Below are 15,031 nucleotides of genomic sequence, written 5' to 3' on the forward strand. Positions count from 1 at the left end.
GAGCTCCTCAAGGCATTTGAGTATGATGAGTAAATGCAGGTCTCTCATCATCTAGTCACAAATGTTGTTAGTCTGCCGCTGGCTCATTTACCAAGTTCATGGTCTAGGAGCAAACTAATACCAAGGTGGCCCAAGTCCCAGTTACCAAAGAATGTGTTACTGAAAACTTTCACAAGGAATTCTTTCTAAATCCTGTGAAATGTAACCCTGGGACTTCTAGGCTCCCTGGAGTTAGTGAGAATGTATCCAGCAAATGGTAAGTATCTTCCAAGTTCTAGTGGGTGCGTATCTAATAGATGTGTGCCTCAGTGATGGGTTTTAGGCAGAGGAGTGATCAGATTCCCAGTTCAGGAGGAGCCCCTGCCTTCAGGAAGGGGAAGGACCGATAAGTAAGAGAGTGGAGGCAGGGAAGCTGGGAGGCTGCCCCTCAGTCACAGAGGGTCCGAGCCCAGGCCAGAGCAGAGGGGGTATATGGGGGAGGGTGGATCTGTAGTAACTTGCTAAGGAGGTGAGACTCACAGGATGGGGGGGGGATGGGCTGGTGGTGGGGGCTGAGGGAGGACTCAGGGATGGTCCCGGCCCCCCACTTGGATGCGTGGCTGGGTGTGGATGCCTTTGCTGAGCTGGGAACATGGGGAGGGAGGCTGGGTTGTTTAGAGAAAGATACTGAACTCTGGTTGAGTTCTAAGGTGTCTCCCAGTGACTGGCGGGCAGGAAGCTCTCAATATATAGCTGTGGAGTGAGTGAATGAGTGAGTGGATGAGTGAGTGAGGGAGTGAATGGATGAGTGAGTGAGGGAGTGAATGAGTGAATGGATGAGTGAATGAGTGAGTGAGGGAGTGAATGGATGAGTGAGTGAGTGAGGGAGTAAGGGAATGAATGAGATCCCACAGCCTTGTAGGCTCACAATTCAAGGAGATGCCCTCTGTCCTCACTTCCCTCCCCTCCCACCCGAGTCCTGGCTCCTGGGGCCCCAGCAGGACGACTGTGCCAAAGCAGTGCTCTGGCACCCGGAGCTTTCTGTGCTCAGCAGCATCGTTATGGCCCCCAAATCCCTGGGTAGGGGTATAAACCAGTCTCCATCCCTCCTTCTGCCCCTCCTCCCAGGCATGGCTTTGCTCCTGCAGAGGTGCATGGTGCCTGGCACTGAGAAACCCCAGGCCTGGCCCCAGCTGATCAGGGAGGAGGTCTTGGCTGGGCCCCTGGGCCAGGGCCGGGATGCGGGGGATGGGCCATGAAGGGACAGGTTGTTACGTCCTGAAAGAAGCTGAAGGACCAGGAGGCCGAGACCCACTGAACAGAAACACAGGGGGTTGGGAGGGCTGGTTCCCACAAGGCCGTGGGCCCAGGACTCACCCCCTAGGCACCTGGTCCCTGGGCCTCTCGGATGGCTTTGTGAGGGACTCTGGCAGGCGGGAAGGCCCCAGGCCAGGAACCAACCCCTGGATTCCAGCCTTCCAGGACTCCAGCCTTCCAGGACCTTGGGGGTTGGGGATAGAGTGAGGAGGTCTCCTGGGATGGCCCAGCAGAAGCCAAGGGGCTAAGGGCAAGGATGCAGGCCGGGCTCCAGAGCACAGGACTCCCCTTCACAGCCCCTCACACACCCTGGGGCCCCGACCCTCTGCCCACGGGACCTGTGGCCAGGCTGGCATCTCCATCCTCTCCTCTCCCTCCTGCCTCCCCACCGTGGTTTCAGGTCTGATGTCCTGTCTCCTTGTTAGACTGTGAGTCACAGAGGGCCAGTGGCCTGGCCCACCCTGGGTACCAAGGGGAGTTTTTAAATAAAATGAACATTGGGTAGGTTCATGAAGCAAGACTGAGGCAGGCCTCAGTTTCCCATCTTTGCTGAAGCCAGCTGGCCACGGAACCTGGTCCTGGTCCAAGGGCATGGGGTATGGTGGGGAGGTAAGGGAGCAGAGGAGCAACAATGGGGTGGGCGGAGAGTCCCTGCTGCGTGGGAGGGGACCGGAGAAAGGACAGAATGAGGTAGGCTGTGCCTGAAGGAAGGCTCAGCCCTCCAGGTAAGGCCCCCCGTGCCCCCCATCTGCTCTCACCTGACCCGTGTCCTGCTCCCAGGTGCACACGATCACACACCCACACGTGCGGCACAGGCCTGGGTGCACCTCCGGCCCCTGTCCCCTGACTGCAGAGGCCAGACTCCCCTGGGCTGTGGGTTCCCTCTCCTTCTGGGGCCGGATGCTGACCTGGGTCCACCTAAGAGGCCCCCAAAGGGAGAAGGAGCAGGAGCCACACGCTAACACCAGCGGCAAGCAGAGGAAGCTGGGAAGCAGGGTCTCTGGTAACCTCGGGACACCTGCAGGGCCACACGCCATCCAGCATCGGGCAGATGGTGGCGTGTGAGGCCGCCCCACCCGCCAGGGTCCAAAGAGCACAGGCGGGGCTGCAGCAGCCTCATCGCTGCGAGGGGCCGGGCTTGGCCGCCTCACACTGCGCCTCTGCCTGAGCGCTGGCAGAGAAGACGCCCACCCCACGGCCGGCGCCAGATCGCCAGCCTGACACCAGCCCCCTCGGGGGACCAGCCGCTGAGCCTCACTGGCAGCCAGGTAAGACCTGGGCTTCTGGAGGGTCAGGCCCAGAGAGCTGCAGTCACTGAGGGTTGGGGTGGGGGCAGCTCAGCAGGTCCCCAGGCCAGGGTCTCTGGCCCACTCCCAGATGCTGCAAGGAAGAGCAGCCCCAAGAAGGGCATGGTGCACAACCGGGGGCTGCCGTGCTGGGAAGAAGGCAAGGGAGCCGGCGCTCCAGAAGGGTCTGCCAGGGGCCATGGTGAGGACATACCTTCCCTACGCGAAGCCCCTAAACTCTCGCCCTTGCCCTGCAGGGACGAGAAGGCCAAAGCCAGCTCCCCTCTCCTGTTGTCAGGACCTTGAGCAGCAGAAGCTGCAGCAGGGACCTACAGGGACCCATGGTGACCGCCCTGGCGAGGGGGTGGGTTGGGGGCAGTGTTGACTCTAGTGGAGTTTACTTTCTCCTCTTTCTCTTCTGCATCCACAAGCAGGATATGTTGTCATGGCGGGAAGGGGGGGCTGGGGAGAGGGGGAGCAGGCTTCCAGCACCCCTCACCCTAGGAGAGGAAAGGGGTGCTCCCAAACAAAGTACTAAGGACCCAGAGCCTCCCTCCCCTGACAAACCCTCCACTGTTCACTAACGGTTGATTGCCCGCACTGAGTCACCTTATGTTCTGCCAGTTACTCCCAATAAACAAGGGTGTGGGCTGCTTGCTCTCTTACACTTTGCCCAGGATACTCGGGGCTTCTGCATGCCATAGGCACACCTCGAAGAGGCATGGACACTTGATTTAAACAACACTTGCCCTTGACCTCTGCCTGGTCCTGCCCCGCCCCACATAAACTCACACACGTGTGCCCCCACCTGTCTCAGCATCTCCATCCTCCAGGTGCCCCTGTACCAGGAAGGCACTGAGGAGACCACAGGGCCTGACAAGCCTGTCCTCAGGCACGTGCAGCCCTGCAATAGAGGTGCACGTGCAGACAACGCCAGCACGGAGCTGGCAGCCAGACAGGGCTGGGTCTGGTCTCTGTTAAATACTCACTTGTGACCTCTGGCCTATGACCCTCTTTGAGCCTCAGTGTCCTCATCTGGTAAATGGGATAATGAGAGCACCACCCGGGTGAGGACACTCTGAGGATTAAACAAGCTGTCAGAGGTAAAGTCTGAAGAACAGTGCTGGGCACAAGGAAGCACTCACGAGCGGTGGTGACAATTCAATGACGTAATGTTCATTGGGGCCTTGGCTCCAGGCTCCCAGCGCTGACTGGGGAGCTGATGCTGTTAGGAACAGGCAAGGTACCAGGTGGCATCAGGAGGGCACTCTGGGCAGGGTGGGATGGGGTAGTCAAGGAAGGCTTCCTGAAGGAGGTGACCCTTGGGCTGGAATGTAGGGTTGAGTGAGAGGGGCTCTGGGCAGAGGGGTCAGAGCATGTGAAGACACGGAGACCGGAGACTTGGGGAGACATTCGAGGGAGTGCGAATTGCTGACACAGGCCCCATAAATGTGCACACGTGCACACACACACCCCTCCTGAGCAGTTCTCCAGCCTAAGGGCCAACACTGAACATGCCCCCAGTTTGCAGACTTAAAACAGGCTTGGGCAGAGGCTTGCTGTGTCAGGAAGGCTGCGAACCCTCATGCCTTGCTGCAGAAGCTGGGTGCGGCCCTGCCCTCCGGCATCTGGCGCACTCAGGCCCAGGACAGGATCTGGTCTCAGGTCCCCGTCCAGCCAGCTCTCCTAGACCCATCCAAACGTGCTTTACTGACCAAATAAGGAGGGGCCAGGAGTCTGCCATGGGGCCTGCTGGGCCCAGCCACACGGAGGGCCTCTGAGTGAGGCACAGCTGGAGGCAGCTCTGGGGAGGCCCCTGGAGCCAGGGCTGTGAGTCTGGTCTCAGAGGGCCCAGGCGAGATCCTGGCCCAGGCCTCAGGCTGGGTCAGGGACAAGGTGGAGTGGCAGCTCCTCTCCCCAGCTGACAGCTGTGCCTTTGGTTCAGTTTGGGTTCCAGGAAGTCATCCCAGCAGCGCCGCCATGTCCCGGCCCAGCAGCAAGGCCATTTACAGTAAGCTTTCCCTCCGGTCCGCTCTCACTTGCCCTCCCTGAGTTTCCTGGCCCCCAGTCCTCTGGTCTGTCCCTGCCCGTGCTGCCCACCCCCTTCCTTTGCCTTTGTCTCACCCGGTTCTTCTGCCTCCGCTCCCATCTCTTGCTCTATCCCCTGCAGTACACCGGAAAGAGTACTTGAACACCCTCAGCTCAGAGCCCACCCGCCTGCAGCACAGGGTAGAGGTGAGTTTCCTGACTCAACCCAAGGTTTCCTAGGTGCCCGACGTGATGCCCAAGACCCAACGTCTCAGACAAGGCCCTGCCTCAGAAGCCAGCAGCCTGCCCTGGCCAGATTGGGGGGGGGGGGGGGGGGAGGGCTCGGGTCCAGCGAGTCTAACGGGGCATCAGAGCACCAAGTGCTGGGGAGGCTCAGGCAGCTGGGAATCGGCAGGGCTGCAGGGCAGGAGCTTGAATGGACAGATGTCCTGTCCCCAGGCACAGAAAAGCAGAGGGCTGAGCGGTCAGGAGGCACGTACAACCACCCCCGCCACACCCACCGGTCCCCAGGGAGCTGCTCTTTGACCTGCATCTGGCTGGGCAGGCTGGGCAGAGAAAGGAACATGTGAGGTCATCAGTCCCCACCAGAACGGGGGTCTGGGCAGGAGCTGTTGGAGGCTCTGGCCCTGCCTGAGAGGACAGTGGTGCTGTGACATCTAGCTGCCTGAAGGGGGCAGTATACGCAGCCAACACAGCACAGACTGGAAGGACACAGTGGGGAGAGCAAATCCCTGGTCAGGCCAAAGAACTGTCCATCGTAAACCGCCCCAAGGCAGCAGCAGGCTCAGAGCTGTCCCGGAGAAAGAGGAGGGCAGGACAAGGGGCGATGGTCTGGAGCTTCCACAGGGCAGCAGAGGCGGGCTTTCCCAGCCAGCTGGGCTAGGACTGGGGTTCCTGGGCTCCATAGCAGGGGTGGGAGTTGGGAAGGGGCTTTGTGTAGAGTGAGGGGAGGCGTGTCCAGGATGCCAGGACATTGGTCTGTGATGCCAGGGGCCCTGAACACGCTGGAAGCCCCTCCAGGAGAGGAGCAGGGGCCTGTGCAAGAAGCAGAGCAGTGGAACTGGCAGGAGGAGGCAGATGGCGCTCCCCCAGCAAGGGCCTGCAGGGGGCGTGAGGGGCAGGCCTGTGACCTGTGAAGGCCGAGGTTGGATGCGACAGGGAAGGGTCTCCTAGAGGAGGGAGAATGACAGCAGAAACCTGTGGGAGGATCAGCCCCGCTTCGAGAAGGGCCTTGTCTCCCCTCAAGGGGGATAAGATGCTGCGGACGCACTGGGCGGGAATCAGGGAGAAGGTGGGGCGTGGCCTTCCTCCCGAGAGACACTGCTCCGGATGAGCCCCTGCAGGGGGCAGGGAGGGTGGCCAGTGTGAGCAAAGGCATGCAGACAGGAACGCTGGGTCAGCTGGGAGGGCCAGGCTAGGGGAGTAGGTTCCCAAAGGAACAGAGGGAGCCAGGGATGGAATGGGAGGGTCCTGTGTCCCACCTGCAGGGGGTCCCACTTTCTTTGTTGCTTCGAACCACGCCTGCCCCCACCCAGCCCCCTCCGCTGGCCCGGACTGTTAAAGGCCACGTTCTTTCTCCAGGGTCCCAAGCCCCTCCCTCATTCGGCCCATCAGACCCTGGCTCGGGGGCCTTGTCCTAGCCAGCTTCTGGCGCTCACACGAGCCCTGGGAGGCTGCTTTGTGGGGCCACCTGGGACTGTCCCCGTGGGAGGCTGGGCCCATGTCTTCCTCCTCTGCTGCCTTCCCCCGCCCTGCCCACCACCCACTGTGACCTCTCCAAAGCTGCTCCCCGTCCTGAGCCCCTCCTCTTCCCGCAGCACCTGATGACATGTAAGCTGGGCACTCAGGGCATCAGGGACCTCAAAGATGCTGTGAAGAAGCTGCAGGAGGTGGATGCTCAGGGCCGGGTGTGGAGCCAGAACTTGTTCCTGCAGGTCAGAGATGGCCAGCTCCAGCTGCTGGATATCGAGACCAAGGTCAGCCCTCCTACCGTACCCTGCCATGGGTCACGGGTATGCAGGCTGTGGGAAAGCAAGCCCCGGCACAAACCCCACGCCTCCAGGCCCTGAACGGCGGCCGCCCCTCCCGTGTGCAGCACAGGTCTGGGTCCGGGAAGAGACCAGGCACAGAGCCGCGTGGGCGGGGGCGTTGGCACCCAGCCCCAGGCCACAGGCGGGCTGGGGCAGGCAACCCAGGTCAGAAACTCCCAGGAACCGCCCTGGCTCTCAGTGACCTCACAGTGGCTGTTCCACCTGGCCCAGGAGGAGCTGGACTCTTACCGCCTGGACAGCATCCAGGCCGTGGACGTGGTGCCCAGCTCCTGCTCTTATGACAACATCCTGGCCATCACCGTGCGGGAGCCAGGCCCGTCAGGCCCGCCAGGCAGCAGCACTCTGTTCTTCCAGTGCCAGGAAGTGGGGGTGAGCTGCTGGGGCTGGGCGAGGTGGGGGAGTGGGGCCCAGCAACCGTCACCCCTCCCCAGGCACACCGCGCAGCCTGCCTAGTTGCCGCTTCCCACAGGCACAGAGACTGAAGACCAGCCTGCAGAAGGCCCTGGAGGAAGAGCGGGAGAGCAGGTAGGCAGTCGCTGCCCCGGCCTGCCGGCAGGGTCTCAGAGCATGGGTCTGGGTGGACCAGACCCCAGCCCACATCTGGGGGTGCCCAGGAGCCTACAGCCCAAGGAACCCTGGGCCCGGAGCTGGGGCAGGGCCAGGCCGGAGGCAAGGGCATGAGGATGGGGCTGGGTCCAGGCCCAGGGAACAGTGGAGACTGTCCCAGAGCCTGACCTCGGCCTGAGAGGGCTCAGAGGCAGGCCAATAGGGCAGGATGGAGTCAGGGAAGGTTCAGGATGGAGACCTGGAGAGAAATGTGGGCAGAGCCTCTGTCTCCAAAACACTGTCAAACCTGTGTCCCCACCCTGTGCTCACAGACCTCCACTGGGAGCCCTTCACCAAGGCCAGGACAGATGGCAGGGGACTCCTCAAGAAAGGCCACTCCCCAAGGAGCAGGCACCCGCCCTGGTGCAGGGACTTCCTCCCCAACAGCCCCATTGGATGGCCAAAGAGCACTGTAAGTTTGGAGTGTGGGGACCAGTGGGAGGAGAAGGTTTAGATCAAAAATCAAAGAGGCCGTGGTCCCCTTCCATTGCAGACACACAACCATCCCCAAGGCCCCTGTCACGACATTCGAGTGCCCAAGGAGAACCAAGCGCCATCCCCCCACCTTTTCCGAAGCGGCCCCCATCCCCCCAGGACCCAATGAGGGACCAGGTAAGGTCTTGCCTCCAGGTAAGGGACCCAATGAGGAAGCGTCTTGCAGAGCTCTCTGGGGCTGGAGGAAGGGAGGACATTAACTCTTCCACTCCTACAAGGAAACCAGGTCCCAGGATGGCCAAGTCAGGCCTTGGGCTGAGGAGGGACAGGGAGGCTCGGCAGGGGCAGGGCTGGCTGTTCCGGGCGGGGGGGCCTAATTGTCCACTTGAGGCCACATGCTGTCTGTGGTCCAGGAGGTGCTGAACCACGTCCTGGAGGACATCGAGCTGTTTATGAAATGGCTGAATGAGGCCGAGGCAAACACCACTCTGAAGACGAAGAATAAACTGGGGAAGAAAAAAGACAAGTATAAGGGGGGTGAGTGCTGAGGGCCAAGGGAGAAGACTGGGGGGGGGGGGCATCCAGGGGTAATCTGCAGCCCACTGCCTTTTCCCCTTCCCCCACAGGGCTGACACAGGCGCAGTACATCGATTGCTTCCAGAAGTTCAAGTACAGCTTCAACCTCCTGGTATGTGGCCCCCACAAGTCCCCCAGCCCTTCCTCACACTACCGCCCCCAGCAACCCCTCCTCTCTGGGCTCATAGGCATCCCAGCTTCTCCTCTGGAACCTCCCCTCCCCACTCGGAGGACTTGGGCAGGTGACAGGCTCCCGAGCGAGGCCCAGAGCAATCACAAGCCCTGGGGTCCTGGTGAAGGTGGGGTGGGGTGAAGGGTGCCGATAGCGTCCCCTTGTGTCCCCAGGGCAAGCTGGCCACCCACCTGCAGACTCCAAGTCCCGATCATTTGCTGCACCTCCTCTTCAACACTCTGGACTCGGTGAGCTGGGAAGGGCAGGGCGGTGAAGAGCTCCAGGCTGAAGTGCAGACAAAGCAGAGGCCAGGGTGGCGGTCACAGGGGAGAGGGAGGCTGGGGGGTCCGCCCCTCACTCCCCCAGCACATCCTCCTTGGCCCCAGACCCCATCCCCACTGTGTACAGCACCCCCTGGCAGACTCTAGGGGCTGGGGTCAGAGCCACAGCCACCAGGCCTCCGAGGGAGCGGTGGTGGGGAGGAGCAGAAGTGGGCACCGGGAGGCCGGGCCCCTTCCCACTCCAGTTGGGCCCTGTGGGGACCAAGGCTTCCTGACACCTTCTGTCCTTCCTCTAGGTCCTGACCAAGTGCCCCGAGCGTGGCCTCGCAGCACAAGTGACCTCGCCCCTCCTCACCCGCAAAGCCGTGGACCTGCTGCAGCTCTATCTCAGCCCACCTGAAAGTAACCTGTGGAGGAGCCTGGGCGTGGCCTGGACCACCAGCCGGTGAGTGGAGACAAGGCCGGATCGAACCGGGGGCGCTTGGGGGCATAGGGCAGGGCACTGGGTGTGGCTAGCTGCCACAAACCAGAGACATCTCCGAACGTGGAGTTCCCGACTCCCCACCACACTCAGCATGAACAACTTCTTTTTAAAACCACCTCTCACCAGCACCCAGCACTGACGGGAAGGCATTATCTTGGGGGGGGGAAATAAATAAAAGAACAATTCTTCCCAAGAAAGGAGAGTTGGCAACCTTCTACTAGAATATTTTCTCATCTTGGTCAAGGAAAAAGTGAAAACTTTGTCTCAATCCGGCCCAGCATATAAGAATCACTGACGTAAGACATGCAAATGTAACTTTAGTAAGACTTGGTGACCAAACTGGCCTGGGAGTTAAGATCAAAAGTAAGACAGTGAGACAGGCAGTTGGACAGCAAGGCCAAACCAATGACAGCCACGGGGAATGGGGGACAAAACCAGCTTGGAGGTGCTGAGTTGGGGTGCCCATGGCCCAGCCCTCAGGTGGGATGGCCGACCTGGCTGTGTGAGTTTCAGAGCAGTCAGTCCAGGAATGATGGCTGGAGCCCCCTAGCGGTGAGCACGGCAGGGGGGGCAGTCCTGGAATACACCTTAACAAGCAAGGTGGTTCCAGTCCCTTGTGAGAAAGGAACCTTCTGCATGTGGGTGGAAGGAGGAAAGGGGTTAAGGAAGCGAAAGGAAATTCCTGAGAGTTCAAATAAGAAACAAAACAGCAGACGCATAAAAACCCAGACAGGAGAGGATGTTAGAGAGAAACGCCCACCAGGAGCTAAGGCACCTGCCCCAATGTGTTGCTAGTGAGTGGTTCTTTTCAATTCAGCCCCATCCAAAGACATGTTATTCAGTGTAGTCTATCTTTTTAATTGTGATAGACTACACCTAAGATAAGGTTTACCACTTGAACTTTTTTTAAACAACTTTATTTTGGAAATATCTTCCATTCCTGTGAATTCAGGGTTTGGGGGGGTGGTTTAGAAGATTTTGTTTATTTTTTTCAGGGTTTGGGGGGTGGTTTAGAAGATTTTGTTTATTTTTGGAGAAGAGCGAAGGGAGGGAGAAAGAGAGGGAGAGAAGCATCAATGTGTGGTTGCCTCTCACATGACCCCCAATGGGGACCTGGCCTGCAACCCAGGCATGTGCCCTGACTGGGAATTGAACCGGCGACCCTTTGGTTGGCAGGCCGATATTCAATCCACTGAGCCACACCAGCCAGGGCCACTTGAATGTTTCTAAGAGTGTAATTCAATAGCATTAAATACTTCCACAGCCCATCTGCAGAACTTCCATCACCCCAGACAGAAAAAAACAATTCGACAACTAATGAAACTCGGCACCAACCCCCTTCCCTGGCCCCGGTGATTTTCTACCTCAGAGCCCCTTTATCAGTTTCAGTACAAAACTAGGTCAGGTGTGCCCTAAAATGTGTTCTAATTGCTTAAAATCCCACCAAATATTAGTGGACAAATGAATTGAAAGGCAAAAATACAGAAAACAGACCCAAAGAGGATGTAAAAACCCTCAAAAGAGTTGAACTTCTGACCAATTTCATTTAGGTGTCTTGACTGCAGGCAAATCTACCCAAAGCCATAAGCAATGCTAAATGCCGCAGCCCACAAGGGTGCGAACCACACACTGGTCGTGGCAATGAGGACTTCGGGTGAACCGGGCAGAGGCAGAGGTGGAAGCTGCGTTGCAGGGAGGAGTGAACGGACCGGTGGAAAGAAAATGCAGGAGGGGCGGGCAGACTCACTCCCCAAAAAATGTGGTAAAGAGAAGGTCACAGAAAGACAGCTTAAAAGCAGAAGATAACAGAACAGCACTGTTAAGAGAAGACCTGAGCATGTCTATAGGGCAAAGAGAGGAACCACTTGAAAAGATTCAAGAGAAGAAACAATTTATTTGTTCCCACTGAATAAACAGTAACTAGCTGCTGCCTGTGCACCCTCCGCTGCACTCAGAACACTAGCTCCCCAGAAGCTCAATATCACAGACACGTGAGGGTCACTTGGGTGTAGTACAGTGTGAGAGAAGCAGTGACCCAGGGTGGCCCAAGGGCAGAGACAGGGCAGGAGAGGAAACAGTCACCCTTGTCCCTCTGCTTTAATTCGAACCTCTAGTCAGGGCAATCGGGTGCCCAGTGTGTCCTCATGGAGCTGATACAGCTGCACTCCTCGGGCAGAGGTGACACTGGCCATGGAGCCCCACTCTGTGGCATCTGCCCACACCTCGCCCTTTGCTCCATTGAGGGTGTTCTGGGGCCTTTCATCTGTGCGCATGGGCCGCGTCCTCCATCACGTAGAAGACCCCAAAGCTGGGCTCTGTCTACTCCTCCGTCCCATATCCCACACCGTCGCAGACTGGACTCAGCTTGGTTCTCTCCCCAGGGACAACTGGACAGGCAAGGAGCCCCCACCCTACCAACCCACGTTCTATGATGGTTGGCAGATTCCAGAACCTTTCAACCTGGTAAGGGGGAGCTTAGCACAGAGCCTCACTCAGAATCCTGGCCTCTGGCTACTTTCTGCCTTCTGCATCCAAACCACAGTCACACGGCACCTGGTGCCCAGACCTAGGTGGTAGGCAGGCAGGGGAGGGTCTGTGGCCTGATGCCAGCTCCCCACCCCCATGCCGGCTGGCCCCTGTCCCTGCTCACTCTGTTCTGCCCCACAGGCACCCTCGGAATACCAGGACTCCACTTCCTTCCAGTAAGCCTGGGCTCAGTCGGGACTGTGTGGTTGGGGGGGGGGCAGGGCAGGGGAGCCAGATTCGGCCGGCAGGCCTTGTGTTTGCCTCCTGTGCTCTAATCCCTCTTCCTGTGATGCGGCCCACACATGCCTCTGATCTCCCGGAGCTCAGAGGAGAGCTCAGATGCACAGCCGCTGGAAGAGTCTTCAGAAAGCAGCCACATTTCAGACTCTGGCTGCCTGCAAAAAACCCCAGCCAAAGCCCCGCCTCACGCTGACCTGCCGTCACCCTGTGGAACTCTAACAGTCACCCCCAGACCCCTGGTGGGGGCTTTCTGGGGCTGGGACACAGGCTCGGTTTCTCAGACCCATCCTCCAGCCGTCCTGACTCTGTCTCTGGGGGAGGGAGGGCAGTGTTAGGTCAGGGAGCACCTCGTAACTGGGCTCGAGAGGAGACACACAACCATGGCCCTCAGTCTGGGGACCCCAGCCTTGTGCCCTTCACCCCTAGACCTGTGGAGCAAGCCCTGAGAATGCAAGTCATACACGAGTTTGAAGCGAGGAAACCGAAAGAGCTGACAGTGGCCCAGGGAGAGGTGGTGGAGGTGAGGCGGGGGCTTTAGCCTAGAATAGGATGTGGTGGCTGGTGGGAGCTACAGGCAGCCTGGGGCAGGGCGGGTGGAGGGTGGGGCTGCTGGGGTGCGTGGCCTAGAGAGGGAGAGAGTGGGGGAGGGCCCTGGGGGGGAGGGGAGGCTGGCTAGACACAGGCTCCCGTGACTGAGAGTGACTCTTGGCAGGTTCTGGACCACAGCAAGCAGTGGTGGCTGGTGAAGAATAAGACAGGAGAGAGCGGCTACATCCCCAGCAATGTCCTGGAACCCCTAGAGTCAGAGGCCCCCAGGAGCCAGAGCCAGTCGCCCCCTTGGGTACTGCCTAGCCTAGACCACCCAGAAGCTCTAAGGCCTGAGTCGGGGTGGGGGCGGGGATTCCACAGTCGTGCAGGAGGAAGTCCGGTTTGGTTTCATATGTATTGTCACCTGCTTACTGCGTGCCCCTAAGCCTGGTCCTGGCCAGACGAGTGCACCATGGAGTGACCTGAGTAACCTGACAGCAGCCCACAGAAGGGACCCAGATGATGGAGCTGTGGGGGGCTCTGAGAGGGGATGGCCTCTGACCCCCATTCCCCCCTCACTCTAGACTCCAGCGCTTCGACTCAGCTCAAGGCCCGAGGAGGTCAGAGCCTGGCTGCAGGCAAAGAACTTCTCCACGTTGTGAGTCCTCAGCCCACAGGGCGGGAGGCTGTAAGGGTTCACACAGTAGCTCAGGGCCCCAGAGCAGGTAGCCTGACCTACCCGTACACGACACACAGCACACGACAGTCCCACAGGCACTGCCCTGCCTCGAGCTGCCGCTGCTGAGTTAGCAGAAGGGCTGAGTTCAAGCCCCCATCAGAGCACTGAGTGGGCAGCCCTGGCCATGGGGAAGGCAGCGGGACCCGGGGGGAATCGGGAAGAACCTCAGCTCACACACACACACACACACACACACACACACACACACACACCCGCCCACCACAGGATCCTCTCCTAGAACACTTCCCCCTGCTGCATGCTTGGGAACCCGGAACTCCCCCAGGAGTTCTGAAAATGGTTTAACCAAAATGTGTATCCCCCTCCCCCACCTTCAGATGCCCTATCCCCTGAATTCTCCCGTGACCCCAGCCTGCCAGCCCCAACAGCCCCTGCTCTACCCAGAGACTCAGGCCTGAGTCCTCTGGCCCCGCCACTGACCGCTCCTCTTTTTCTGTCCCCAGCACGGTGAAGACCCTGGGGTCCCTGACGGGGTCCCAGCTGCTTCGCTTAAGGCCGGGGGAGCTACAGATGCTGTGTCCACAGGAGGCCCCTCAGATCCTGGCGCAGCTGGAGGCTGTCAGGAGGGTGCTAGAGGTGAGGGTGCCCTGGGGTCCTGACTCCCAGTAAAAATTGGGGTGCTCCCTGGGAGACTGTGAGAACACCGGGTGGGCGAGCCAGCAGGCACAGCCCTGGGGTGGGACTGAGTGTGACCAGTCCTGGGCACAGGCCATTCGTCCCCCCAGGGGCCTGACTTTGGGCCTTCAGCCATGCCTGTAGGCTCACCAAGCTGAATGGCAGTGCTGGGGTCTCCTCCCCTGGCCCGGCCTCATCTCCATCCTTCTTCCCTCAGATAACCCCGTAGGTGCCAGCTCAGACGTCTCCAAGACCGAGGCCTTCTCACGGCAAGATGGAGGACGCCCTGAGAACTCCTCTTTCAGGTCCCCAGTTCGAAGCCAGCCCCACACCCCACTCCCACAGCAAGGAGGACAGGCAAGCCCTGAGGTCGGCCAAGTGACGTCCCCTCTGGCTGTGTCCGGAGCCCTCTCCAGTTGCCATCTATTTATTGTCTTTGTCCTAAGCCTGCAGCCCTCATGGCTAGATTCAGTAGGATTCTGTGTAGTCCGTCTCCTCCCCAATAAAAGCATCTTCATTGGCTGTGCCTCCCCTGCAGCTTCTTCTGGGCCGGATGGGGGCCAAAGGTGGGGAGGCAGGAGGAGCTGGCACACGGGGCGTGACCCAGCGGCAGCTCTCCGACCCTCACTGGCCCAGCCCGAATGTGAGTGGGCGTCCCCACTGCCCCCTGGGATAAAGAAGCAGGATTTAAGAACTGTGGCCCAGGCTCTGCTTACCTCCTTACTAAACAGACTCCCAGATGAAGGCTATGCTCACGCTCGTTGTCCCGCTGTGTACGTACATGTCTCCCAGTAGGCTGCCAAGCACGCAGCTGAACCGAGGGCACGACCCTTCACGGGAGCAGGCCACTGACCGTGGTAGGTTTTGGGCAGCCGCACTGGCTGATGGTCCGGAGACGCACTAATAGGCTTGTCAGGTGCTCTATTTGGCGACTTCCTCTTTTGATACAACTTCTGTCCCCTGCTGTTGGGTGAGCCAACCTTGAGCTTCCTCTCCAACTTGTCTCCAGTAACAGAGCAAAGGGAGCACTGGACTGGGAGTTCAGAGTCCACCAACTGGCTCGCCAGGCATTTTACTCTCCGGGTCCCTATTTTCTCAGAGGGTTAGTGAAGAAGAGTTCGGGGACTGC

General features: G+C 59.5%; 2 protein-coding genes and 1 long non-coding RNA gene across 3 annotated transcripts in view; 2 read left to right on the forward strand and 1 right to left on the reverse strand.

The window, feature by feature from the left end:
• The window catches only part of GSTM3 (glutathione S-transferase mu 3), a 229,726-nt gene that overhangs the window by 209,586 nt on the left and 5,109 nt on the right, over positions 1-15,031 (forward strand). The window lies entirely within an intron of this gene.
• EPS8L3 (EPS8 like 3) lies at positions 2,498-14,393 on the forward strand. Its single transcript, XM_037152498.2, is given in 20 exon segments — positions 2,498-2,564; positions 4,528-4,593; positions 4,753-4,817; positions 6,449-6,607; positions 6,893-7,051; positions 7,152-7,207; positions 7,561-7,700; positions 7,782-7,900; positions 8,137-8,260; positions 8,350-8,411; positions 8,645-8,719; positions 9,049-9,197; positions 11,618-11,699; positions 11,904-11,938; positions 12,323-12,353; positions 12,355-12,522; positions 12,715-12,843; positions 13,115-13,188; positions 13,731-13,863; positions 14,120-14,393. Coding segments are annotated over 19 exon segments (1,803 nt in total). The 5' UTR covers positions 2,498-2,564; positions 4,528-4,562; the 3' UTR covers positions 14,132-14,393.
• On the reverse strand, positions 4,938-14,798 carry LOC128625991 (uncharacterized). Its single transcript, XR_008389864.1, has 3 exons — positions 14,619-14,798; positions 8,663-8,756; positions 4,938-8,229 (listed from the first exon to the last, which is right to left on the reverse strand). It is a non-coding gene; the product is annotated as an uncharacterized LOC128625991 (long non-coding RNA).

This window comes from Artibeus jamaicensis, unplaced genomic scaffold (genome assembly GCF_021234435.1).
Source record: "Artibeus jamaicensis isolate MK-2021 breed Jamaican fruit bat unplaced genomic scaffold, CSHL_Jam_final scaffold_1689, whole genome shotgun sequence".
Classification (NCBI taxonomy): Eukaryota; Metazoa; Chordata; class Mammalia; order Chiroptera; family Phyllostomidae; genus Artibeus; species Artibeus jamaicensis.